The sequence below is a fragment of the Acartia tonsa genome, chromosome 11 (assembly GCF_053477335.1).
Source record: "Acartia tonsa isolate MP-2025a chromosome 11, ASM5347733v1, whole genome shotgun sequence".
NCBI classification, from domain to species: Eukaryota; Metazoa; Arthropoda; class Copepoda; order Calanoida; family Acartiidae; genus Acartia; species Acartia tonsa.
In genome coordinates this window covers 10,527,923-10,555,776 of record NC_137270.1, presented here as the reverse complement: position 1 = coordinate 10,555,776, position 27,854 = coordinate 10,527,923, and the positions used below count along the sequence as shown (strand labels likewise).

The window sequence follows — 27,854 nt, the reverse complement described above, 5'->3', positions numbered from 1 at the left end:
ACTTACATTTTAAGTATTAGGTTATGATATAAAATATCATAACCTATTTTTATTATAAAAACTTTATTATTAAATAAAAACTATTAAAATATTCTTTTAAAACTACAAATATAGATAAAAAGAATCAGCAAAGAAAATAAAAAGAACTCTTTTTTGGGGGTTTCCTTTCCCACCTCCCCTCTTATCCTTCGATTTTTGTTACGTCACGAAGATAAAAAGTTAAGCACTATTACTAGGTTCCTATTACTCAAAAAAATTTGAAAATTAGACCATATACAAGATATGTGTAAATAAGTGAAAAGTAATTAAAAGAGGCTTAAAAACAGCCGGACAGCCCTGGATGCTAGATATTGAATATTGCTGGATATGTTGTCAAGAAAAACTTGAGGTCTATCTTTAGTAAGGGCTGAGTAAATCTCTATCCCCCATAGCGTTAAAGGCTAACATATGCCTAAACCAGGCCCAAATTTGGCAATCCCTCTAATTAAAAAAAAAATAATGCATTCATTCGGGTTTGAATTTGAGGCTTTGTCCCGGCTGACGTGCAGCTGTCTATTCCTTTTTTTTGTTTTAAGGTCTATAAGTTATACATACAAAAAATGGAATGCAAAACAGTTGAATATTACATACTTGCATAGTTATTGAATTGCTTTAATTTCTATAATTAAATTAAATATTAAATATATGTTATTTAATTAGTTTTTTTTAGTACAAAAATACAGATTTAGACTAGTTTGAAGGTCGTCTTTCTTGTAATACTTCTTGAATTAATAACTCAGCTTCTCTGAAAAATAATACATTTTTGATCGCAAATTTATTTTAAAATCTATTTACTATATCTTTTCTCTTTTGCAAGCTGCTTTAGAGAAAAGTTCAAAAAAACAATTTTGCATAAGTATTGTTTTGAGTATATTTAAATTTTCAATATATGTAAAAGTGAGATTATAGTAAAATTTTATCAACTATATATCCTTTAAGTGAAGGTGTAGTGTAGTAAAAACTTAAGGGGGGAGGGGAAGTTCAACCCTTTTTTTAAAGAAAAAAGTTTATTTCTAAAGACGCATTTTCTGTTAGTCTTAGGTTCCCCATCCACAAACCAAAATATAGAGCTTCAATGCAAAGATATCTTTGGACCGATAGACATCCTGTTACTTTTATATAAGAATACCGGATCATGGAAAGAAAACGAAGTAGCGGGTTTTGTCGTATTTTCACAGTAGCTTTTCTCCTATTTCTAGTCCCTACAGAGGCTCTAACCCTGCAGGACAAATTGCATAATCTTTCGGGACAACTTTTAACTAACCTAAACATACCTAAAATAATCTATCAAAAGCTATTGTGAAAATACGATCTACAAAACTCTTTTATTCGTTTTCTTTCTATGATCCAAAATACCTTATTCCTGAACGCATGGCGCCATGCACAGTTCCATAACCTCTGGTGTCAGTTGCCTCTCCACAAAATCGCAACTATTTGGTTTAAGAAATAATAATTGCATGTAGGACAATAAATACACTTATGCCAATAACAAAATTAATGCTAAAAAAATTTTAATCAATGTTGATCCTGTTAATCTATCTATTTCTTTTAATGTATACCTGTAGCTAAAAGGACATTGTTCTAAAACAGAGCAACAGCAATAAACTAATTGCAATTTTAATAAGGGGTCGAAAGCCTCTTAGTTGAAGCTGGAGCCAGCTTCGGCTGGCAAAGGCTTATTCCTCCTCCACTTAGTTTTCCCCAAACTGCAACGGCGGCTTTGATAAAGCTGCAGGTGTGGTAAAGCTGCATGGATATGAGCGGCTGCAGTTTGTAAAAGAGTGGCTGTTGATAAAACCTGGTTGGCGTAGTACGTTACTCACCAAACAGTGGTGTTTATTGGGTGGCTTATTTATTCTGAATAGCTTCTGAATGTGACTGGATGAAATAAAAAAACTTGACCTTTTTAGTTCCACTAGAGTCCTTCACAGGACTTGCCAAACTCCAAGGTCCAACATACAATTTGTCACATTTTGGAGTCCTAGAAAATTTACATACTAATTATAATTAGGGGTCAGCAGCCGCACATAAGCTCAACTTTGAATCTGTTCTGAAAATCATTGAATAGGCAGCTGGCCATATTATGATAAGGTTTAGACATCCAGGTTATTTTTAAATTCCGATGAGATTTCGATTACTGTGGCTGATCCGCAACTGCCAATCCCTGATTACAAGTTTTAACATATAAGTGTTGAAGGTTGGGTACATTTATAAGATTATACCATTCTGTTTAAAAGTATAAGGGTAGCACAAATCTTACTATTACTTAGAAAAGACATGACTTTATAGGTTACATGCTGAAAAAAAAACTCTTCATAAACCTGAAACTATAAGAACCCAGAGTATTTTCATTACTTTTCCATCTTGTCACCATCACTTTCGTTGGTTCAGCAATTTCTTAACAAATACTCAAGAAGAGTAAGAAATTTTAATTCAAATAGCATTACAAAAGCATCAAATATCTTTTATTATTAGGTTTCCTGTCTACAAAACAGAAAACTATTTAAAACTTTTTTCTTAAAAGCTTAATTATTACATTGTGAAAAATTACCTCTACCAAGATGTTTTCCCAACAGCTTATGGCATTCTCTGGTTATTATTAGATAGACATTATTTTATTATATTTAACAAATTATTAAAATAGATGCTTTATAAATCTCAAAAAAAAAGGACAATAAAGTTATTAAATAGCCTTTCTAAAAAAATAATAGTCTTTCAAATGCCTTGCTATGGTTTTATCATCTAGTTGTTCTCTGGTAAGCCGAGCGTACTCGGCCCACGGGGTAACGAGTTCGGATTCAACGGGCCCTAGCCTTTAAGTATTCTACCAAACAAACAAGCAGGATTCAATCATACAGAATTATATATTTAAACTGAATCATATTTACAAGTTATGTTTACTATATATATACAACAAAAATATGACAATAGTTAGGTTTGAAGGGGGTGTGGGGCACTAGGGCTTAGCGCCCGACGGTAGACAGGCTGTGGGGGCAGCGGTGGTAAAAGGGGAGGCAGTGCCTCCCGATTATATAAGTGCATGATGGACTCGTGATAGTTGCATGTTCAAGTCCCCTCCCCACATTTAGGCAGGCTTAGTTTGACCGCCGGGTGCGGGGTTAACAGCGGTCATGAGATGGATAGTGATATAATAGGATTAGTGCGGTGGGTTTGTTATCATAAGTCACAGCGAAGCAACTCTGTATTGGGCCTGTCCGTATGGGTGTCGTATTACCACAACCTCCCCTTCAAGGGTTGCGTGGCTCTTGAGACACCAGGCCTTGAACCTGGGGATACGACAGCCGGCTCATGCGCCGGACAGGCAGTTCCTGGGGCACAGCTCGATGGAGGACAGCTCGGGCTACACAGGCTCCTCGGGACACTCGTTGCTCGGTCTGACTGTGGTTGGTGATCAGCATTGTCAGCTCCTGGTTGGCTTCTAGGCGTGGGTTGGCCACGGCCAGGCCTCGCCGCTGGAAATTTTGCCTCGTCTGCAGGATCAGTTCTGTCTCGGCTGGTAACTGGACACGGAGGCCTAGGCAGATTCTGGTGGTTCCTAAGGGTGGAATGGTGATGGCAAAGGGCGCATAGAATTCCATGGGGGCGCCTGCTTGATTCAGGTTGCTTGGCCTCCTAGCTCCTACCCGGATGGGGATGGCTGTCATCAGCAGGGGGCACATGGCTTCTTCTTCTTCTTCTGGGGCGGCTTCTTCCATCGCAGTGGCTGGCTCTTCTCCTACAGGTCCGCTGCTGGCTGGCAGGTTCTCCATGTCTGCGTCAGGGTTCCAGATGGCATCTCTGAGTGGCTCTGGAGCGGGCGGCGGCGGCGGTGGTTCGTTGGGTTGCTCCTGCAGGTTTTCCTCCACTGGGTCACGATCTTGGCCGCTAGGCTGTGGGGCGGCTGCGGCTGGCTGGTGCACTGGGAACTCTCCTGGGTTGCTAGCTGCGGGCGCCGCCGCTCCAACTGGCAGCTCGGTGGCATCCTCGTCGCCGTCCACGTCAACTTGGATGTCTTCTGGGATCTGGTGGGCAGTCACATCTCCAGTGTATTTGCGCAGTCGGCCTACATGCGCGGTAACTTCTGAGATCCTGGCTACTGGAGAGGCAGGTTTGATGACATAATGGACTTCTGTAGCTTTCCTTACTACCTTCCAGGGGCCCGTCCATCTCTTGGTAATCTTAGCTGCCTTTCCTGGCACCAGGCGAGGGGCCAGGTACCAGACCAAGTCTCCAACCTCATACTTGGCCGTGCCTTCGTAAGCTGCCGCGCTCCTCCTGATGGCTCCCTCCTCCTTCTGCTGGATGGCATCATAAACTGCATAGTAGCGCTGCAACAGAGCTTGGACGTTGGCTGGAACTGAAGCATATTCGGTCTCTGGCAGCCGTAGCACCATGTCCACCGGAAGTTTGGCCTCTCTCCCAAAGAAGGCCAGGAACGGGGTCACACCAGTGGATCTACAGGCCTTGGTGTTGTAGGCAAAGGCGATGGCAGGCAGGTGGGGCTCCCAGTTGTTATCGTCTCTGTCTAGGAACAGGCGCATGCCTGTGTTGAGCGTCCTATGAAACCTCTCCACTCGGTTGGACTGCGGATTGTAGGGTGGTGGATGTGTCAGGCCAATCTCGAGCCGGGAGGCCAGTTCCTGGAATACCTGGCCGGTAAATTCCATTCCATTGTCGGAATGGATCTTCAGGGGGCACCCGAACGTGGCCAGGTGGCGGTGCAACAGGGCTTCAGCCACCGTGAGGGTGCGCTTGTTGGGGATGGCGTAGAGGCTGACAAACCGGCTAAATCCATCTTGGCAGGTGAGGATGTAGCGGTTCCCAGCTGGGGTCTCTGGCAGTGGCCCCACCAGGTCGATGAATAGGACTTGCTGTGGATACCCCTGGCGGGAGGGCACGTGGATCCCCTGCTTCAGCCTCTCCTTGGTAACTTTCTGGACACACTCAGGGCAGGTTTGTACCATCAGGCGGACGTCACGGGCCAGGTTGGGCCACCAGAAGTGCATGGCAACGCGGGCGATAGTTGCGTCCATCCCAAAGTGCCCAGCCATGGGGGTCCCATGGGCTAGAAAGAACGCATCCTGCTGGAGGGCCGCAGGCAGCAGGTATCTTGTCCTCTCTCCTGTCAGAGTCTGGTCAGTGGTGGTGAGGCAGCCATGCTCGTCAAGCCCCAGGGCTGAGAAGCGGCTGGCGTACTGCTGCTCGTCTCGTTCCTTGCCACGCAGCTCAGCCTTGGTTGGGGCCTTGCCATCAGCCACCCATTGGCGGACACGGAGCAGGAGGGGGTCCTGTGTCTGGGCTTCCAATACTCTAGCTGAGTCCAGTCGGGCGGCAGGAGGCCGGCTAGCTGCGGGCTCCCCTAGCTGGGCCAGGTTGTGGATATACTCTGCCTGCTCTGCTAATTCTTCGGCGCTAGCCGTTGGCATGTTGGCATCTTCCCGGCGGCTGAGGGCGTCGGCGTTGGTATTCTGGGTGCCAGGCCTGTGGCAGACGGTAAAGTCTAAGGCCGCTAGCTCCTCCTGCCAGCGGGCCACCATCCCTGTGGATGTGTTCAGTGATTTCATCTGTAGCAGGGCAGAGGAATCAGTGTTGATCTGGAAGCTGCGGTAGGACAAGATGCCGTGGAATTTTCGGATCCCATAGATAATGGCGGCCATCTCTCCCTTCCAGGACGGGTAGCGCGTCTCAGGGTCGGTTGTCTTGCGCCCCACGGCGGCAATCAGCCTCTCCTTGCCCTCCTGGCATTGACTCAATATGGCAGAGATGGCGCGGCTGCTGAAATCTGTGGTGAGCTGGAACACTGCTGGTAAATCAAACCTGGGCGGCGCTCGGATGGGGGCCTGTCGGAACTTGTCCTTGAGTTGCAGCAGCTGGGCTTCCATCTCAGGCGTCCAGGTTAGGGCCTTGGCCGTCTTCTGCCGATTCATCTCGTATGTGAGGTCTGCATACTCTGGGATGAACAGGCGGTAGTATCCAAAGAAGCCCAGCAACGCCAGCAAATCCTTGGGGGTGCTAGGGGCTGGCCAGTCCAAGATGCGGTCAATATAGTCCTCTTGCATGGCTATCCCCTCTCGGCTGAGGGTGTGACCCAGATAATCCACCTTGGACCGGAACAACTTGGTCTTGGCTGGCTTGAGGCGGATCCCTCCCCTGCGGTGGGCTTCCAAGACCTCTCGGAGCCTGGCCAGGTGGGCCCAGGTATCCTGGTGGAAGGTCAGGACGTCGTCAAGGTATGACTGGAGGTTGGCTGTGCCTAGTGGGTTTAGGACCCCTGCAATAAACCTGGAATAGACAGACGGTGCCGTAGCCAGGCCAAAGGGCATCCTTTTCCATTGATACAAGCCCCTGGGGGTGGTGAAGGCGGTGCAGGGCCGGCTATCCTCAGACACACGGATGGTGTAGTATGCGGCCACCGCGTCTAGAGCACTGTAGACACGGTGCCCGCCAGCTCGTTCCACCAATTGCTGGATCCTAGGCAGGGGGTAGCTGTCCAGCTCCAGACACTTGTTGAGGGCCCTGTAGTCGACGGCCCAGCGGGTGCTCCCGTCCTTCTTCTTGATGGGCACCAGGGGGCTGCTCCAGGCGGAGTCCGACGGCTCTATGACTCCTTCCTGCAGCCAAGTGTCCAGTTGTTTCTCCAGTTCAGCCTCTTGCCGCGGGTTCAGATCCCTAAATCTCTGGCGGATCGGCTGGGTCCCTGGCTTGAGGCGCAGCTGCAATTCAACCACATCTGTGCAGCCGGGGGTAGAATTGGAGAAGACGTCCCTGTACTCTGACAACGTAGTCCAGACCTCCTTCTTGAGCAAGGGGTCCTTGCGTAGGAACTCATTGTCTTCCATCTCCAAGGCCTCCCACAACTCTTGCATGTCTATAGGCTCAGCAGGTTCTTGGACCGAGTGGAGACGCGGGGGAGGCGTATCAGAGACCTCCAGAATGTCAGGTTTGACCAGCTCCCCTGCCACTGGGAGGCCAGCATCCAGCAAGAGGGGCACCTCCCCCTCATTGACCACCAGTACTCTAAACACAGTGGCAGAGCCAGGCCTGTGGGCATACAGGCCCTCTGGAATAACAAGGTCCTCCCCAAACCTCTGTTCTGGGGCAGCTAGTTGAATGGCATCCTTGGTGCGATGGCCTACTAGCTCAACAGGGACTGCCATAACCCCGCGGCCAGGCAGGACCACCCGCTTGGCTGTGCGGAGCTGGGGTGGTTGACCGTCAGTTGGAGTGACAGCGCTCAGCCTATACGTGGCTGGTGAGGGGTCAGCCTTGGCTCCGGGACCTACCGGCCGCGACTTGACGGGCTCGGCTTCTGGAGAGGCTGACGTGTCGGAGCCAGGCTTGGCTCCGGGGGCGTCCGGCCACGATTTGACGGGCTCGGCGCTGGGAGAGGCCAAAATGCTGGGTCCAGCTTTGGCTCCGTGGGCGTCCGGCCGCGACTTGACGGGCACGGCGCCGGGAGAGGCCGGGGCCTGAGAGTTGAGTGTGGCTCCGGGTACATCAGACCGCGACTTGACGGGTCTGGACTCGGGCTTGGCTGGTGGACTGGCTGGAGGTCCCAGGTAGAGGGGGCCAGGTGGACACGGCTGGCCGTTGATAAAAATGTCGGAGGAGAAGATTGGTTCTGGAGGGCTGGCAATCTCAGGAAACGTTGTTGGCAGGCTCTCCCTTGGCACCTTGGGCACTGGGGGCAACCCCATGGCTAGCAGGTTAGCGCCCTTGTGTGCGTTGAGCTCAGCGTCCACCCAGTGTGTGCCTTTCTCAACCACACGCGGCTGCTCAGGCAGGGGGCCTGGCAGAGGCCCCTCATAGCTTAGCTCTCTCTCGGCTGTCTCCCGGTCAATGGGGACGCCACGGAGTGGGATAAACTCCCCACGCGCCCACAAGCAAGGTGGTTGCATGTCGAAACAGAGCCTAGTTCCGAACTCCTTGAGAAAATACCCTCCTAAGTTCAGAGGGTGGGAGAGATTGCGGACCACAGTCACGTGGTATAGATGGAGTATAAGAGTGTGTGAAACTGCCATATATAACTCTTTTAATTTTCCAATTACCTGGAGGGGCTGGCCTTCCTCATTAGCAGTCAGGATCTGGGTGTTGTCCGGAATCAACATGCGTTGCACGCCCATCGCGTGCATGAGGTGCTCAGAAATTACAGCAGACCCTGGTACACGGTTGCCAGAATCAACCATGGCATCAACCTGTACATGCTGGGCAGGGTCAGGAGTAGGAAACCTCACCCTGATATGGCAGGGGAAGTGGAGGTCCTGCCCTTGGGACAAGGGGGCCTCTCGTTCGGCTGGGGTTGGCAGAAACTTTGGTGGTGGCCGCACCGCAGCTATGGTGGTATCGCTTACCATGGTGGCTTAGACTGTAGCTTCGAATCACTAGAGCTTATTAATTATCACTTGGTCAACAATTTTATATTTATTTTTATCACTTGGTTGACTTTTTATACACAATGATGTGTCGTTATCACTAGGAGCTCTAGGTGTGATTCTGGAGGCACTGGCAGCAGGGAATGTCCGTCCTGCAAGGTTCAGAGGGGTGACGGCGGTAGGGAATGACCCGTCCTACAGCGCCGCTGGTTCGAATCCCGACAAATGGCGGCAGGGAATGGCCCGTCCTACAGCGCCTCGGGTTCGAATCCTGGGAGACAGCGGCAGGGAATGTCCCGTCCTGCCGTGCCTGTGGCTCAAAATCTGCTATCCGTCGCAGTGGTAGGGCTTACTTGTGTGCTGAAGCTTCGCAGCCACACATTGCCTTCTTAGGGAGACCAGCACACAGCTGTCTGTCTCGTAGGTTTGGCCTGGGTGTCCTGGGGCTTGTCCCAGCTACACTTGCCAATTTAGACTCAGTTTTGTAGCCGTCTGAGCTAAATTATCCGGTTGCCGTGGCTGCGCACCTAGCGCTACTCCTACACGACACGGACAAAGCGTCTTAACTGGCGCTTTTAGCAGGCTAAATCTGCTTGCCGTAGGCCAGAGGCCCACATATTGCGTTCAAAATGATGGAAATTCGACCTAAAAAGGCCGTCTCACGGGTCAGTTGGCTTCTCAGTTGGCGGCTGATTGTCCCCTTACTTGCCAAAGGGTCCAATCAGAGGTAGAATAGGCTAGTTCTGTAAGGCTCGATTGAAACACGCTGACACCAAGTTCTGGTAAGCCGAGCGTACTCGGCCCACGGGGTAACGAGTTCGGATTCAACGGGCCCTAGCCTTTAAGTATTCTACCAAACAAACAAGCAGGATTCAATCATACAGAATTATATATTTAAACTGAATCATATTTACAAGTTATGTTTACTATATATATACAACAAAAATATGACAATAGTTAGGTTTGAAGGGGGTGTGGGGCACTAGGGCTTAGCGCCCGACGGTAGACAGGCTGTGGGGGCAGCGGTGGTAAAAGGGGAGGCAGTGCCTCCCGATTATATAAGTGCATGATGGACTCGTGATAGTTGCATGTTCAAGTCCCCTCCCCACATTTAGGCAGGCTTAGTTTGACCGCCGGGTGCGGGGTTAACAGCGGTCATGAGATGGATAGTGATATAATAGGATTAGTGCGGTGGGTTTGTTATCATAAGTCACAGCGAAGCAACTCTGTATTGGGCCTGTCCGTATGGGTGTCGTATTACCACAGTTCCAACCTCTCACCATATTTGCCTGAAATGGGATAATAGTTATTTCTCGTATCGTATTATAAACGGCTTTCCGCGGATATAGAGTGTACAATTATAAGATTAAAACTAGTTTTTTTAGCCCCGAGGTGCCGGAGGCACCGGCTAAAAAAACTGGTTTTAATCTTATGATTGTACATTTCTATATTCGTAGAAAGTTGGATATAATACGATGCTAGACATGGTTTTTTCGTATGGATGAGAACCGGTTCCTATCCACCGGATTCGAATGAATACGAGAATAGTTATTTCTCGTATCGTATTATAAACGGCTTTCCGCGGATATAGAATGTACAATTATAAGATTAAAACTATTTTTTTAGCCCCGTGGTGCCGAAGGCACCGGCTAAAAAAACTAGTTTTAATCTTATGATTGTACATTTCTATATTCGTAGAAAACTGGATATAATACGATGCTAGACATAGTTTTTTCGTATGGATGAGAACCAGTTCCTATCCACCGGATTCGAATGAATACGAGAAAAGTATATAAAGTTCTTCTACATCTTAATAGTTTGCTGTTCATCTTTACATCGAAAATATATTATCTAGATACATAATCTCAAAATCTTCCAATAAAAGAACAGTGGAGGAACAATCTTGCCATATTATTGGTTAGTAAGTATACAGATTTTGGTACAAAAGATCAAATATTTTTTATTTCATTGTCATACAGATTCAGCTATAAAAGGATTCCTAGGATAAATTTAGCTTTTTGGTAAATTATACCATCAAGAAAATTATCTTTGTATATTTGGAATGATTTGTATATGAATGAAGAAAAGGGTTAATTGGCTGCGAATCCATTTATAAGTTTGGTCAATTATACTTTTTAGTTTTAGATAAGAAACTATTAAGATAACAATCATTTAATTTAAAAAGCTCAAATATATATAGACAAAATGTTCTACAAAAAAATTACCTGAAACCATAGCACAAAGAGTGTTGGGTTGATCACTTACTATATCAAATCCTGGTATACTCTAAGCAAATACAATTATGGACAAAATATAATAGTGATATTAAGATTTGAATCAAAAATTTTATTAAGGAATTCTTACCATAAATATATCTTCAAAACTAAATTCATCTTTGTTATAGTCTTTATCTGTTATCACAAATCATCTTTAATTAAAGTTTTTTTTAGATCAGGAAAATTTGAACTTCCTGATCTTGAAAATTCCAAACATGATGCAGCTTGTTACAGATTGATGGTTAAGGCATCATTTGTTTCAAGATAGGGCTTGTGGATTATAAATTAGAATATAGTAGGTATGCAACTGACAATAATTATTTTCTAGCATAAGTCAGAATGAAAATAAGCTCTGCAACAATAGTCATTAAGTTGATAAGAGTTATCGAGTTTCAGTCCCAAAAAAACCTCCATTGATTATTGATTTTCCTGTAATTTTAGTTTTATGCATCAACTGAACACCTGGATTATCTTTGCTCCAAAAAGGCTGATAAATTGACATAAGTAAATGGATGAACAAATATTTTTGATTGAGTTATAACTGTTGATAAATATTATAATTTTAAGGAGTTCACATCTGCAGGATTAGCTAAATTTAAACATTCTATCAAAGAACAAGCATCAAAATGGTATCGATAGTAAGAGTAGATATGATTCTCTAACCTGCTAGGGGTAATACTTATATTTGTTAAACTTTTGAATTCATTATTGCTGAAAAAGTCAATGTGAAAATCTATGGAAATTTGGCTTTCTGTCAAACATGAAATATTCTATTACAGAGATTCTATTAAACCTCATGGAACTTGACACCATGTTTTTTATATGATTATATTGCTATACATATCTATCCATTTGCTTATGTTTCTTTCCCTGGTCATAATAGAGGAATATTTTGTTCATCAGTCCAAAGCCAAGTTCTTCTATTGCTATAGGTCAAAATAATTTAGTTTAGAATTCCTGTATAGAAGAATCTTGTGTGTGAAGGAATGTACAATAAATAAATTTAATAATGTCTATAAGTTGTAAAAAGTTTAAAGTCAAAATATTTTCCAATTATTGCCATCTAATTATCTAATTAGATTTCTGTTGACATACTGGCTCCTGTAGCTATGTAAACAAATAGTCCAAAACTATTGCAGCTTGTATGCTTATAATTGCATTTCAAACTATTGTACTGTAATTTTATTATCCAAACTGAACCCTGTATTTTATTAGCTGGAAGTTTTGGCTGAAATAGGGTGCTATGGTGCTTCTTCAATATTCCAAGAGACACTGATATAATAACCTAAAATTAAAACAAAATAAACACTTTATATGTTTTAAAGATGATCATTTAACAATTCAAGAATATTAATGGTTATTATGATAAGTAGACTTACTTCATCTGAAGCCACCAGACATAAACTATTACTCTCTGAATTTCTAATCTAAAAAGAAATAATATCTCAATATTTATAAAGTGACTCTTTTATTAATATAAGCTATGCTTCATTGTTGCACTATAAATTCCTCATCTAAATTATTGGTATTTAGGCTAACTTAATCTACAGTGCAGTGTTTAAAACAGTTAAAAAATGTGTATTTTCAAACTTACCTCAAGTTGAATTGGGTTTTGATCCCAGTATATCTTATTCACTTTAGCATTCAATTTGACTGTTACTTTGTCTTTTATTTTGTTGTAAACATGTTCTACTAGAACCTTGTTTCATACAGAATATAAGAATTGTAGACATAAATAAATATATATTTATGAATTAATATTTCCATTAATGAGCTATTTTCTGGATTTTTCAGTTGATTCTTGACTGTAACATGACTAACCAAGAATCGATGCATATAGTATTTTGGTTTGACAAACTTTGTCTGGGTGTCCTTATAAATAGAAAAATCAATTAGATTTAAATTAAAATAGGTGGGTTTTCACAGTACTCATAGATAGACCAACAAAATCCTCCCCCTTTTTTACAAAACAACCTACATTTTTAGCCCTTGTGGAGGGACTTTACCCATGCAGGTATATTTCTTAAGGGTACTATTTTTCCAGAGCTCTTTTAAACATCACTGAACCTAACCTAACCCATGTTTACAAATTTCTGTGAACCATTACTTAACCTTACCTAAGATAAGTTTTTATTCAATTAGTTTGTAGTTTAAATGCAACAAAGGGAAAACCAAATAGTTATAGTGTAAGATTGTCTTAAATTTTGTTTCCTGATAACCATTTTCAATATTTGGCTCATAATCCAATTCTTCCATACTGAAACATATCATTTATCTATTTATTATCCATTGTTTGTCCTTTCATGTCACTGAATCTAAATGATTAAAACAATCTACAAGAACATATATTAATAGTAAAAATGAGAATCTATGTATAGTTTGAAGTAATGTAAAGAACCTGTGATCAATATATTCCGACCAAGAAGAAACAGATTGTAACTTCATGTCCCCAGTACCTGTAATAGATTACAAGCTAACTTATCCATTGTTGTAATGATAGATTCTCTGTTAATTTTATTATATTTGTTCTAAGTTGATAAGGCATTATCTGTTTTGACAGTAATTAGATTAATTTCTCTAATGCCAAGTAATCAACCTCAAGACAATTCAAAGTTCAAAAACTCAACATTTTTGCTTGCAATTCAAGACAAAACTTTAATCATCATCATATGTTGTGTAATAATGCAAAAGGACACAATTTGGCCTAAACTCATAAATATTCTTATGGAATTACCTGAATCAGCCATGTCCCAAAGTCTAAACCAATTAAAGATCACTTTCATTGTTTCTACCCTAAAATATTTTAATTAGATTTAATGTAGCTTGTATTTAGAATGGGAATCTACATTTAAAATTATAATTACCTTTCTGAGTCAATCTCGTTTTCATTCAGATATTCTTGAAATTTTTCATCATAGTACTCTCCAACTGATTTAAATCCAACATCCTACATTATAGAAATACAAGAATTAAAATGTTGACAATTTGTAATAATAGCAATATCAGAACTTTTGACGCCCTGTGAAAATGTCTTAGTCATCCCAGCTTTACAATTTCTTTGGGACTTTATACTGAGAAACCCTAAACAATATTAAATTAAATTTGTTTAGGATAGATCTGCCTATTCTAATACCTCTGAAGTTAGTTCTTCAAGATCATCACGAATTTTATCCAGAACCTTCTCTGTTTTCTCCAGTATATTATCCTCTATCTCAATTCCACCAGGAAGTAAGTAGAGGCCATCAGCATCACCACTTGCATTTTCACTCAACTTTAATTTCTCTTCCTACAAAAAGACATTAAACTTATTTTGTCTGCTCTTAATTTTCTATTGTATGAGTCTATTAGTCATGTTATGTTAATATTTTTGAAGTAGGGGCATGTCTTGGCCCACAAACTATATATAATAAACATACACACATAGTTGGACTAAAGTTTAAAGTTGGTTCTTTAAATGTATTTCTTCTAATAATAAACATTTGAGACCTGAACATATCTCCAAACTGGATTTCCCCCACGTCCATGGATCCAATGTGCACCTAGGTCCAGTCTCTTTCCTGCAAGAGAACAATGTTAAAAATGTGACACTCAACGAATTATTTTTAAAATCAAACATTGAAATTAATCACTACAAAGACATAATTAAATGCTGTACTGCTTATTTTGTTGGCTTCATATTATTGCCTGTTAAAGCTCCACTAAAAATTTCTCCTATTGTAGCTACCCAAGCTTTAGACAAACGAAATTTATCGTTTTGTATATTAAATTTTGGATGAGTTTGGTTTATTACTCTTACTCTATGTTAACTAATAGTGAACAATATATCAAAAGAGCTTTGTGAACTTTCGGTATTGAAATCATGTACAATATTTTTACCTTCATATCTCCTACATTAACCACAATGATTGTTTTGTTTATACCTGAATTACCAAGGCCGGGAACTGAATGAATACGACCTCCCAGACGATCAGAAGCCTCATATACTGATTCAAAACATATTTGTTTCTACTATATTCTTTAATAGCGGCTACGCCCCTAGAGGCCTTTAGGGATACAAAAAAAATTTTTTTAATCTGTGTGAAAATCCTCTATTTACCAAAAGTATTATCCTCCCCCAAAATAGCTATAAACCTTCCTGAGACCTATGAGAAGCTACCCTGTTTAGAAGAACCCTGATATGTTCAGCGGTTAGCAAGATCCTTTGGTACAGACAAACAGACAGACAAACAGACAAACAAACAAACTGACATCCTGTTACTTTATTATAAGGATATCACGATTCCTTTAAAAGCACAAAAAAAGTAAAGGCTCTTTTAACTTTCTTGTACATCAGTAATTTCTTTTCATTGGATTGAAATAAGTCTTTCAACGCGCGTATCAAAAAAGATAATATATTAATGTACAATCATGTGTTGAATACCTGTAATATTGGTAAAACCAGCATTTGACAATTCCAGGCTAGCAAACAGCCCTGATATACCACCTAACAATTATAATAGATTTTTAAAACAATGAAATAACATATAAGAAAAGTTAATAAAACATTAAAAAAATAGGCCTTTATTACAAAAATAGATATATAGTTACTTGGATATTGCACCAGAATTTCACCTACTCTAATAATATGTTACTTCTAGCTTGCTAATATAATGATATCCACCATTTATCCCCTATAACCTATCCTGTCCACTTCTAATTGAGAAATCTACTAACCAACAAAGACACTGTATATCAGCAACATAGATTGACGATTTAATTTCCACTGTCATAATATTCACGTATTATTTATCCATTAATGCAAATAAGACTTACAACAAACAAGTTAATTTCAAGAATTGAAAGAAAACAAGGATGACATCATCCATAAGTAGTGAAGTTAAAAAATTATAAATGGATATTGGGAAACTTAATGAAACTTGATGGAAACATGTATAATATAACATATTCAATCCCTGATAATTTCAGCCGCCAATCCTGAATAGGAATTGAGAAAGTCAAGAAAATCTAAAAGTCCAGGAATCGATCTAGCACACTAATCAATAGACAAATCTCTTCAAAACTGCATGAAAATAAGTAAAATCTAAATTAAATTAATCCCTGAAATTTTCAGCCCTTTATCTTAAAAGAAAATCGATCTAGCACCCCAAATAACAGACAAATGGACAAAACAATGTATAGATTAGATGGGAATATGTCATAGGAATCTTCACTAAAAATGTCAGCTGTCTATCTTTTATAGGAGCCGAGCAAATCACCTTTCCCCCTTAGCGGTACGGACGGACAGACTGACGGAAAAAGTAAATTATAGAGTAGCTCCGCTACTAAAAATATGCCTCCTATTATTGAAATAATAGTATCCATCCTTATTGCTTGATGCTCATTCAATAGGTCATATTCATCACTTGACAACAACTGTTTACTTTAAACTTATTTAACAAACTGAGGATATTTCAATTGTAAGTCTTGTTACTACATTGTTAAAAAATTGTAAGATAACAGTAAATGCAAGACTAAAAATGTGCTGCTATTTAAAGAAAGGATAATAGCCTAATGTTTTGTAAGTATGCTTGCAATGTAAGTGAATTTAAACATTTTAGGCGTTAAGAAGGAAAAAACATGAATTTATAAATAGCATTGTAGCACAAAACTTTTTTTATGATAATTTATGTAAAAAACAATACTATTTCTTTTGCATAAAGGCTAAAGGCAAATTTATTCTTGTTCAGATGAAAATTGCTGTTTTGTAATAACACTTTTGTGTACTCTGTTATCTTTTTTTGTAGTCTAGTGTGAAAATGGATAAAGAAAACATGGATATTTTTAATTTATATAGTCAATTTAGGTTGCTAATATAGTCCTCTATTATTTGTCAATACGTTCCGATGGAAGAGGGGAGAGGTTTGGGTAAACTCAAAAGGAGAGAAATAAATCGCTATATTTAGCCAGCTGTGAGTAAAATTTTATCAATGTTTGCAGAAACCTATCACAATATCCATGTATTCTATATCCATAAGTAGTAAACAAGTATAAAAATAAATTGCTTCATAAGAACACGAAAGACTATATCCAAAAATAGCAAATCTATTTTTCTGTCTTTTCCCCAAATATGGATTGATCTATATTTGATAAATTTATGTACCCCCCCCCCCCCCCTTCAATAATAATGATGACAAAATTACATGAATGAAATGAAAATTATTGGTGGAAAAGTTTTAACACCGTTACATTGAACAATCCAAGGATTCTTTTTTTACCCCTGAAAGTTTTTACAAATTGCAGAACAAGTTCGCAAATTTTAAGGGGCTGATCATTTACAGTTTAATCCCTCCCCCTACTTTTTAGTAGCGACGCTACTCTATAATTCGAAATGTCCGTTCGTCTGTCCGTCTGTCTGAGAAAAAGTGGGGGAAACGTGATTTTCTCGGCTTCTATGACAGATAGAAGGCTGAAACTTTTTGACAACATTTCCATTTCTAAGGGGCATAATTAACGTTAACACATCCAAGGCGGTCGGACTAATTTGATTTCCCTTGGGAGGGTGGTGGTAACCTCCCACAAATTAGTTATAGACCTTCCTGGGACTTATGAGAAGCTACCCTGTTAAGGAGAACCAGATTGGTTCAACAATTAGCGAGATCCTTTGGTACAAACAAACAAATAGACAGACAGACATCGTTCTACTTTATATTTCTTTGTTATATTATAGATTAAAACCAATGCAATTAGAGACTCTTAGATATGGCATAAATGGCCTATCATTCCATACAAAGCTAAGCTATGTAGAATACACGGTGTTTATTCTACATCGCTTTTCCTTCATTCAGACATGTGGAGGATAATAAACTGTATTTACTAGTGACTGCGCTCATAGTATGTAGGGGCTCCGTATCAAAGGGAAAGGATGTACAGAAAATTAGCTTAAAACCACACAAAGACTTGCATCTAAGAATAAAATAAAATAAAACCATTTCAGGGCCTATGTGAAGCTTCGCTATAATAGAGAACTCAATCGGTTCAGTAGCTATTGCCATGGGTTAAGCTACAGATAAAACAACCTTACTGCTTTGTATAATGGGATACTTGTCTGCAAAGTTTTATAAATACAATCTTTCATTTGTTGGCTTTAAAACTTTTGACATCTTTAATAGTTATTTCTCGCATCGTATTATAAACGGCTTTCCGCGGATATAGAATGTACAATTGTAAGATTAAAACTAGTTTTTTAGCCCCGAGGTGCCGAAGGCACGGGATAAAAAAACTGGTTTTAATCTTATGATTGTACATTTTTATATTCGTAGAAAGCTGGATATAATACGATGCTAGACATAGTTTTTTCGTATGGATGAAAACCGGTTCCTATCCACCGGATTCGAATGAATACGAGAAAATTCTTTAATGGGTTATAGTACAAACCAACTTTGTCCAAATTTTATACACCAATAATTCTATTCTACAAACGGGTAATTTTATTTTTTCATAATTAAAGGTTTACATCAGTTTATTGTTCTTTGTCTTATCCCTTAAGATCCCTGGATATACTTTTCTGGCTTTTTATTCGTAAGCACGCCAAGCTACAATTGAATCAAGACAAAAGTAAGTGCCGAGCTCTGGGACTTATGTATGGTGACATATAACCATGATGATTTCAGGTAAAACCAAAATATTTCAGCGGGATCTTTTTGAGAAAATTAGATTTAAAAATTTCAAGTTCAATTTTCACCCCTTAGGAGTTGCCGCATAATCATGACAAGCAAAGATTATTAATTTAAAATTTTGAACAACTTTGCTTTTATAAAATTTTTCATAAAACCACTCCTGAAGGGAGTTAATTAATTGCCATTTTTATCAGTTGCTTTGCTAAGGTCACGGAAATTCATCCTTAAATAAATCATATATAGAGAGGTTTTATAAAGACTTCATAAAAGCAAAGTTGTTCAAAATTTCAAATTTATAATCTTTGCTTTTCTTGTCATGATTATGCGGCAACTCCTAGGGTGTGAAAATTGAATTTGAAATATTCAAATCTAATTTTCTCAAAAAGATCCCGCTGAAATATTTTGGTTTTACCTGGAATCATTATGGTTTTATGTCTAATTTCACCATACATAGGTTATAGAGCTCGGCACTTACTTTTGTCTTGATTCAATTGTAGCCTGGTGTGTAAGGTCTATCATACTTCTAAGTATGAGAGGGGTTTAACTCTTCCTCCCCCCATTGTAAATTGTTTGTATGCCCTTGCCATATGGTGTCAACATAACATCATTATTCACCCATCTATACCCATGGAATTGGCAGCTTCAAGGCTCCTTCACAAACTATGTCAAGAGCTGTAATTTTAGAGACAAATATAATAGACTGTTAATTATTGTTAATCCGATTATGATAAACAATATTAACACTGCAGTACCCCTAAAAATATGGTGGAAAAGTTTGAAAACGATTACTTTGTACAGCCCAGTCATAATTCAACTCCCAATTGTTTTAGCCACAAATGGGAGATATTGGCAAAAATAATCTTTTGTAGGCTCTGTGGGGTGCTTGATATGTTGGTTATGCAAGATTGAGCTTGTGTTTAATTGTCAGTAGAACGTTATTCTTGATTATCATGCACATCACTAAAAAATTAGATATTGAAAAAATACCATGTTGTGAAAGGGTTATCTTGAACAGGTTATCATTTTTTCTCTTAGAATTTGAAGATATGAAACGAAATAAAACTTTAGATGGTTTGTTTTCAGGGACCCAATTGTATGGATGCCATTAAGGGGAGATTACTACTTGACGTGGGGTTAAAATGATCAAACATTTACAGCAAAGTAGTATAAACTGTTTGGGTTATCATATAGAGGGTTTATTCTTATTGTTTATTGTTTAGTCATGTGCATGAAAAGGGAAGTATTTACAAGCTAAAATTAGGTTAAATAAAAAGAATAATTGCTTGTTTATGCTATGATGTTCAACTAACTAAAGTCATTAATACGCCTAACAAACGTACGAACATGTCTTAATTATAGAGTATCTTCGATAATTGAATTAGTATCTTGGTGTGTCAAACCCATACTCTGAACCAAACTAAGTGACTTTTTGGGGAACTTATTTCTCTGAATCAACCTTATATCACATCAAAATTGTTCGGACGATTCCATTATATTCAGAATATCCTTCCGCCCAACCCCGCCCCATATCCAAAAATGCTGTGTTACTTAAGAGCTCACAAATGGCAGATTAAATTTTTTAGTATTTTAGTTGCAGCTACTCAAGACACTTTATGTATGGTTACTAGCGGCTACGCCCCTAGAGGCCTCTAAGGGCACTTAAGAAGGAGAGAGTCGAATTTAATAACCCAATTTCTTATTTTAGATTTTAAAAAAAAATATAAAAAAAATTTGGGGGGGGGGGGCGAAAATTTTTTTTTTTTTTGGGGGGGGGGGGCATGCCCCCCCACTCATTTTAAATTTAAGTTCAAAAAATTAAAAAAAAAAAAATTTTGGGGGGGGAATTTTTTATTTTTTGGGGGGGTTGGGAGAAAATAGTTATGAACCTTCCCGGGACCTATGAGAAGCTTCCCTGTTAAAGAGAACCTGATCGGTTCAGCGGTTAGCGAGATCCTTCGGTACAGACACACAGATACACAGATACTTTAGTATAAGGATTTGAGGAAGGGGGGGGGTGGGCGAGCAAGTTTGACATGGTGTAAAAGGAATATGTAAATAATAATATCTTAATAACATAACTTACGGTTCATATCATAAGAAGGGAAAATTTTTATTAGATTGATAAATTAGATTTCCTATTTATTAGCTATATTCAACAATTATTAGTTCTGCAAATATACTGTACGGTATGTCAGTTTTAAGCAGCTTATAGTGCATATAAAAAATGACGTCATACTGGCCTACTATTGGTCAATTGAAATGTATACTGCCTATCATAGGTCGTTTGTTTTTTTATGAATTCATTATTTTATAGGCACTATAAGCTGCTTCTGTAAGGGATAAGACAATGGACAATAAATTAAAATACACCGCTATTACGATGAACAAACTTACCCCTTTTGTAGATAGTAAAAGTAAAAAATCATAAGAACTGGTTCTAATTCAGCCGATATTTATCGGTTTCAAAGCAATACTGGAAAATTTATAATTGTCTTACCTAGGATACAAAGAAGTCTTTTTTCGTTTGTCGAAAAGATTTGCTACTTCAAAAAGGAATTGGGGATACATTAGGTTACAGTATATGGGGAGGGGGGGGGGGGGGGGAGTGGAGTATTCCTCCCAGATATATTTCATATTTATTCCTTTTTGATTAATTTTCTTCAGCGAAGTGGTAAATAAGCTATCACAGGATTTTCATATCAAGAAGGTTTATATTTTCAGTGTGTCCCACAAAAAAATTAACTTTTTTATTCTTTTAATTAAAAAGCAACAGAAACTGAATAGTTCACAAAAATAACTCTACATTTTAGTCTAGAAAATGTAATTTTAAAGGAACACAGTAATAGTGTCTGACTGATTATGACGTAACAAAAAAAAATTAGCCAATGAGAGGCCGTTATTGACCAATGGTAAAATTTATAGTGGCCTCTCATTGGCTAATTTTTTTGTTACGTCATAATCAGTCAGACACTATTACTGTGTTCATTTTAAAGGCATAAAGTAATACAATAGCTGCATAAAAAAAAATAATTGAAAATATAGAAAAACCAAGTTGCAAATCAAAGAAAGCTCTGCAAGTGTCTTTAATAGCAAGAAAATAACAATAATAGTTATTTTTGCATCGTATTTTTGACACCTTTTTGCGGATGATAAATGAAAGATTATTTCCAGTTTTGTAGGTCCCATTTTCATCATTTCTGTGTTAATAGGAGTAAAGAAAAATTATGTTTTTTGGGTAAAGATTTTTAGAAAGGTTGGAATAAGAAATTGACATAATGTCTTCATCGTATTCATTCGAATCCGGTGGATAGGAACTGGTTCTCATCCACACGAAAAAACTATGTCTAGCATCATATTACATCCAGCTTTCTACGAATATCAAACTGTATAATCATAAGATTAAAACCATTTTTTTTAGCCCGTGCCTTCGGCACCTCGGGGCTAAAAAGACTGGTTTTAATCTTATAATTGTACATTCTATATCCGCGGAAAGCCGTTTATAATACGATGCGAGAAATAACTATTTTATTAATTTTCTTTAAATATCTAATTGTGTTTATTTTTGGTTGTAAGGGGATTTTAATAAGAAGGTAGGGAATTGAAGCTAATGTGATAAGAAGGAGAGAGAGAGAAAGAGAGGGGACAATGGACTGTCTATTACACTGGTCCCCAAAGTCTTATATTTACATTTTCTTATTCGTTGCCTCAACAACTTTGGGGACTTTTATTCTGCTTTTATTCAATTTTGATTATTTGGTTTAAAAAGTCAGGTGTTCAACTGTTTTAACCACTAATTGTAATTTATTGTAGGGAAACTTTTTGTGTATAATCTTTGGGGATGTACATCAATTTATTGCTTTTTGTCCTATCCCTTTAGATCACTGGATAAGAAGAAACACTCAAGCCATTAAATTATCAGATTATTTGACAAAGACCAAATTGCTTCAAAATTGTGTCCAAAATGATCCATGTGACATCATAAAAATGAGGGATTATCCATCTCTTTTTTAGTGGTTTTTTTCCCACTTCTCCTCTCATCTCCCTCGTTTTTAAGACGTCACATGGATCATTTTTGACACAATTTGGTCTTTGTCGATTATTTAAGCAATTTGAAAAGCTAAAAATCCTTTTTCCTTTTTTTGGACACCATGTATATTATTAAAAAGATAAACAGGGGAATTTACTTTTTATATACAAACCATAATTCTAAATATTTCATTTAGAATTTTTGAAATTTTCAAATTATAAACAATTTTTTGAAAATGAAGTCGCTGAAACGGCTATGGGGAACGGAATTACAAAAACAATTTTGTAAAAAATCTCCCAATATCATATTAAAATATCTGCAAATTTTTCACTCCATAATTTGATTTGAAAGAACTCGCCCACCCCCCACCCCTTACCGTCCTTATTTTTATAAAATTAATGAAATACAAGCAGTAAGGTAGTAATGACTAACCCCTGTAGGAGGCCAGAATCCTACGGGACTACCCAGTATAACCTAACCCCTGTACTCCAATAGTACTTTAAGTGAAACAACTGAAACCCCCGCATTTTTAAAGACAATTGTAATTGATAATAATTGTAGAAGAAAAATCACGAAACCTTTACACGAAATCCTATTAAAAAGATTATAAGATTTTTAAATCACATATAAAATTATTAGAAAAATACAATCTATAGTTTTTTAAGGGTTAAATCATTATTTCTTTATTTGTTTTATTAAAACCATTTCATGAATTTGAAGAAATTAAATTTAATAGTTTGTATAATTCTTTAATATACCAAATATATTCACGCAACCTCTGAAATATATTTTCCAAAATACAAATTTAACCTGCATATACGTCTACAAATTACAAAACAGTAGATGGATGTTTGGTTATCTGTGCGCACTGTGTGTGTCTTTAAGGTATAAAAACATAATTCGGTCATCTACAGAAATAGTATTAAAATTAAGGCAATTCAATGAAAGGAAAAAAACTTTGGATTTGAATTTGGTACTTGGTATAAAGAGCCATCCAAAATTTCCTTGACATGAGACTTGGAGGATTTTTACACTGGCAGGATCACAACTTGGAACCTTGTACATTTAAATTTTAAATTATTTGAACTTATGTAGGATACTTTCTTTCTTAAATTAAGTATTGTACGTGACTAAACGCTTTGTGGAAGTGACGACACCCTGTTTTAACTCAGTACCTGGATGGAGCAGTAATTTTAGCTGATGTCCTATGGCTGCTAGAATTGAGATATTTACAGACGTATGGACATTCTTCTAATGATTAAAGAGTTGCTTTTGCTCTCTAAATTGTGCTTAACTGTTAGATCAACTATCATGCAAAGTCTTAGATAGGAAGATTCTAAAATGGCTAAATTAACCATCAGAACTATCTGCCATAGACGGACGTAAGGACAGACCCTAAAAGTAGAAAAGCTTCGCTTTTAAAAATATAAATGTTTTATATTGTTGTTGACAAGAAAAGTATAATAAATATAGAAACAAACATTTTCTATGCTAATTTTTTATATATTATTCCCTTATATAAACATTCTTTTTATGTTGGTGCTCTTAAAAAAAGCTACTTCAAATAAATAGCAAAGTAATAATTTATTACAATTTTTAATTTACACCCCAAGCATTTAACATTTAAAAGAACTATTTAATTGTCGACATGTGTATAAAACAATATTATGTAGTCTAATATCGTAAAGAATGAAAGAAATCTTATGGTATATCCAACAGATCTATAGTATAGATTTATATACAACCAACTACCTCCCTTTCTTTTTCAAAGACCTCTTTCGTCTGCTTCTAAATTTTTTCTGCAACTTGGCAGTGTTAATATAAGCGACAGCATTGGTTGATTTTCAATGACCCAATAGAAGGGTTGCACAAATAAAGTAATAAAGTGGCTACGCTAGAGTTTCAGCTGCATGTGAGTAACACTATTCCCCCTTGCAACCACCCCTCAACTACAATTGTGTACGACTTCTTGCTGTGTACGGTTTGTAGTCACGTGTTCGCCACTTCCGGTTTTTTTAGCAGGGGTCGGGGGATAGGAAAGACACTTTACATTCAGGGATAATTCAGTTATATGGTTGGTTGTCTGATGGTTCTTATTTTATAACACCAAGCTTAAGCTTAAAATGATTCCATAAAAGTAGCAAGCAAACGAATGAGATAGCGAAATTATAAAACTTTGGGTACCAGTGATATGTATTGTCCCCTATCTCATTGAGAAAAATAAATGTTGTCTAAATAATGATCATATATTTATTTGAGGCAAAATCATTTTCTTTTTGTATGTACAATAAGTACATGCTTAATCTATTGAGAAAAATTAGTTTTACTACCAAAAAATCTTTTTCTTTTTAGAAAAGCTGATTGTTGGTCCTTTATCCCTGACTGGAAGCTTATCCCTACTTCCGTTATATTCATACAGCCTTCATTATATCTTCTTAAAACAAAATAATCAAAAATATTTTGGGTTTATTTTTATTAAGATTTCTGAAATAGTTAATAATACCTATACTATTACATTACGTTGTATCGTGTTTATTGAAAAAGACAGTTCAGAAAAACGTTCAAAGCTTTGGCACTTGATAATAGAGATGCTTTGCTTGAATTATTGTATTTTGTTGTCATAGGATTTATTGTTCCCAAAATCAGATGAATAGGATAATATTATCACACAGCAAATCGGTGCCAAAAAGTTTAACATAAGCCTATTTTAAAAGGACGTATGGACTTTCTGGTAATTATTATAGAGTTGTTACGTTTTCTAAATCGTACGGCCTGGCCTTCATAATATAAAAGCTTGGGTATAGTCCCTTTCGTAACATCGCACCTTATGGGGCGATTCTTTGTATTTCTAGCCCCTGCGGTGGGCTCTAACCCTGCGGGGCCAATTACCTAACCCTGTGGGGCACTCACCCAACCCAATATAACCTAACCTAAAATAACATATAAAAAGCCATTTTAAAAATTCGACGAATCGCCCCTTATGGGGCGATGTTACGAAAGGGACTATTCCCAAAAGCTTTACTTTTAAAAAGGGGAATTACAGGGTTTTGTGGTAATTTATCGGTATATTTACTAAGCAGAATTAGATATATTTCTATAAATATGTATTTCTGAATGAAGCTCAACTCTTTGATTTTTCAATCAAGGAGGTTGTTAGCTTGATATTGCTGCGCTACCAAAGGACATTATTTTTCCCTCTGTTGATAAATGTATATGCAGAAATGACGAATTCAATGATTTCCTGTGTGAGAGAAAAAAGTTGAAATATCATTGGAGTTTAAAATGACCAAATTACCCCCCCCCCCCCTCACATTAGTTTTAAAAAATTATAAAGGGGGGGGGGAGGGTTAGTTTTCATTGGTATGTTCATTACTCTAGGTCAGATTAGGTTATGGTATATTGTGTAGTGTTAGTGTTAAGTCCCCTAGTATATTTAAGTATATTTCATTTGTTTATGAAGGATATTCAATGCTCAATGCACGAGGCAATATGTATGAGATCACAATTTTTTTCTCGCCTTTTCTTGTTGATTTCAACCTAAAAGGACTTGAACCTGATAACCAGTGGATGAATTACACTTCGCGACAGGGTGAGGGGGGGGGATGCATGAGAGATAGGACGATTGAAATGAATGGGAAATTAATGTTGAAAATTTAAATATTATTCCCTTTCTTATGTCATCATTGTCATATATTTACATTTCATATCTTTTTATTAACCATCTTTCTATCTATCTATCATGAGAAATTATATTTCTCTTTTGATATTTTTTTTTCTATCTAGACTGTCTACCTCATATAAAAGTAACAGAATCTGTGTCTGTCTTTTTGTGACACACAGAAAACTGTCCCGAATTTGTATTAATTTTGAGGAACAAGACTCCAGTGACGTCATATTTTTCTTTCCCGAAAAAGGGAAGGGGGGAAGAAAATCTCTTCAAAAGAGATGGGGAAAACCCCCTTTTCTCCCATCTCTTTTTTCTTTCCCCCTTCCCTTTTTTTTCTTTCCCCCTTCCCTTTTTCGGGAAAGAAAAATATGACGTAACTGGAGTCTTGTTCCTCAAAATTAATACAAATTCGGGACAGTTTTCTGTGTGTCTCTTTTTGTCTGTACCCAAGGATCTTACTAACCACCTAACCGATAAGGTTTTGTTAACAGTAAAGCTTTTCATAGGTCCTAAGAAGGTTTAGTAATAAAACACATAGCATGCATTGCTAATAAGGTACTTATGTAGCCTAAACCTACTATCAGAAATACTTCAACCGCGCCCTCTCCCTTTTTAAAGATTGTTGTCTGACTATCTGAAAGTGAGCGTGTCTGTACCGAAAGATCTCGCTAACTGCTGGTTAGATAAAGCCTATAGGTTTTTTTTAGCGTGGAAGCCACTGCCCTCCAAAGAGATTGCCGTAGGAAAATCTACAATTATTCGTTTTTCTCTTTAAAACTGAAAATCGAGGAGGCTTATTCAATCCCAATTATATCCACTGTTACCTTTTCTGTAAGTAATAATAGAAGCAGCCAGAATTATAAAACTTACCATGACGGAAAGTAAAATATTTTATGTAAGATTTCAACTAAAAATTATCATTTTATTCCAATTTATGCATATAAAGAACTATATTTAAACAAAATATAGATTGCGCATTTGTACGGGCCCAGTTGATTTTGTGATCCCTTACTTTTGTGTTAGAATTGATAATAATAATCTTATTATATACATTAAACCAAGCTAAAGTTAAATAAATGTTAAATTATCTATGTATTATGAAAACAACTTAGGTATAGAAAAGGGCACACAAAAATGTATTTACTTTAAAAAAATTAAACTTCTTTTGTCCAAATGATATTTTAAGTTGAGGGAACAACGCTAGGCACACAAACCTTCCCTAAAATCAAAATATCTAGTAGAAGCGCCTCTAAAAATTAAGACTTTTTAACAGCAGGAAAACCGAAGTTTTTATCAAAGACATTTACATAAAACATTAATAATAAGAATAAAGACCACACAAAATTTAGAAGCGTAAAAATTCTGAAAGTAGGATGTGTCCGACCCCAAAATTGTAAAATAACCATTGCTATCCTATATCTACGGCGTGCTAAGGAGCTATTTTAACTTAACCTACTAAAAGCACAAAAAGGCCGTTTTTGGTCCAAAAAAGGGAAACCGCTAAAAATTCAAAATGAAAGAAAATTTAGAACTTATTGAGATATAGTAATTAGTGCCAAGACCTTTTTTCATTATATTTTAAAAAGATATTACTACGTTTTTACCGGACCTATGTTAAGCTTACCTAACATAGAGAACTCAATCAGTTATTGAGATCTAAAACTTGAGACAAAAAAACATCAATACTCTATATAATAGGATTGCCTTTTTCCTTCATATTATTATTTTTTTGCTATTGTGCCTTTTAAGTGGCATAGCACTCTGCAATATATTCTGTCTGTAACACAATAAGGGAAACATGAATATCTCAGCTGCTAT

The 27,854-nt window shown here is 38.0% G+C and overlaps 2 protein-coding genes across 2 annotated transcripts; both read right to left on the bottom strand.

Moving 5' to 3' along the window:
• Positions 1 to 277: 277 nt before the first annotated feature.
• On the bottom strand, positions 278 to 2,822 carry LOC145332019 (uncharacterized). Its single transcript, XM_080176921.1, has 6 exons — positions 2,763 to 2,822; positions 2,591 to 2,628; positions 2,361 to 2,436; positions 1,942 to 2,020; positions 1,396 to 1,469; positions 278 to 784 (listed from the first exon to the last, which is right to left on the bottom strand). The coding sequence occupies exons 3-6, from the start codon at positions 2,411 to 2,413 to the stop codon at positions 730 to 732; spliced, it is 261 nt and encodes an 86-aa protein (XP_080033047.1). The 5' UTR covers positions 2,414 to 2,436; positions 2,591 to 2,628; positions 2,763 to 2,822; the 3' UTR covers positions 278 to 729.
• A 6,846-nt stretch (positions 2,823 to 9,668) lies between these two features.
• LOC145331109 (peroxisomal N(1)-acetyl-spermine/spermidine oxidase-like) lies at positions 9,669 to 16,181 on the bottom strand. The gene is made up of 15 exons (XM_080175739.1): positions 16,021 to 16,181; positions 15,108 to 15,170; positions 14,608 to 14,670; positions 14,174 to 14,244; positions 13,821 to 13,973; positions 13,552 to 13,634; positions 13,422 to 13,480; positions 13,086 to 13,143; positions 12,901 to 12,944; positions 12,282 to 12,388; positions 12,067 to 12,114; positions 11,888 to 11,972; positions 11,561 to 11,613; positions 11,096 to 11,177; positions 9,669 to 9,700 (listed from the first exon to the last, which is right to left on the bottom strand). Exons 1-15 carry the CDS (start codon positions 16,046 to 16,048, stop codon positions 9,669 to 9,671), a joined length of 1,029 nt encoding a protein of 342 aa, XP_080031865.1. The 5' UTR covers positions 16,049 to 16,181.
• Between the last annotated feature and the right edge of the window lie 11,673 nt (positions 16,182 to 27,854).

Excerpts from the sequence above, each read along its gene's own strand:
- LOC145331109 (XM_080175739.1), bottom strand. The coding sequence starts at position 16,048 with ATGGATACTATTATTTCAATAATAGGAG. Across the intron at positions 11,178-11,560 it reads AAATATTCCTCTATTATGAC|CAGCCTTTTTGGAGCAAAGA; the intron begins CAGGGAAAGAAA and ends ATGTCAATTTAT. Across the intron at positions 9,701-11,095 it reads AAAATCAATAATCAATGGAG|GCAAATATGGTGAGAGGTTG; the intron begins GTTTTTTTGGGA and ends ATCCCATTTCAG.
- LOC145332019 (XM_080176921.1), bottom strand. The coding sequence starts at position 2,413 with ATGGTGACAAGATGGAAAAGTAATGAAAATACTCTGGGTTCTTATAGT. Across the intron at positions 2,021-2,360 it reads CTGGGTTCTTATAGTTTCAG|GACTCCAAAATGTGACAAAT; the intron begins GTTTATGAAGAG and ends TAAATTTTCTAG. Across the intron at positions 1,470-1,941 it reads ACTCTAGTGGAACTAAAAAG|TTGCGATTTTGTGGAGAGGC; the intron begins GTCAAGTTTTTT and ends TAAACCAAATAG.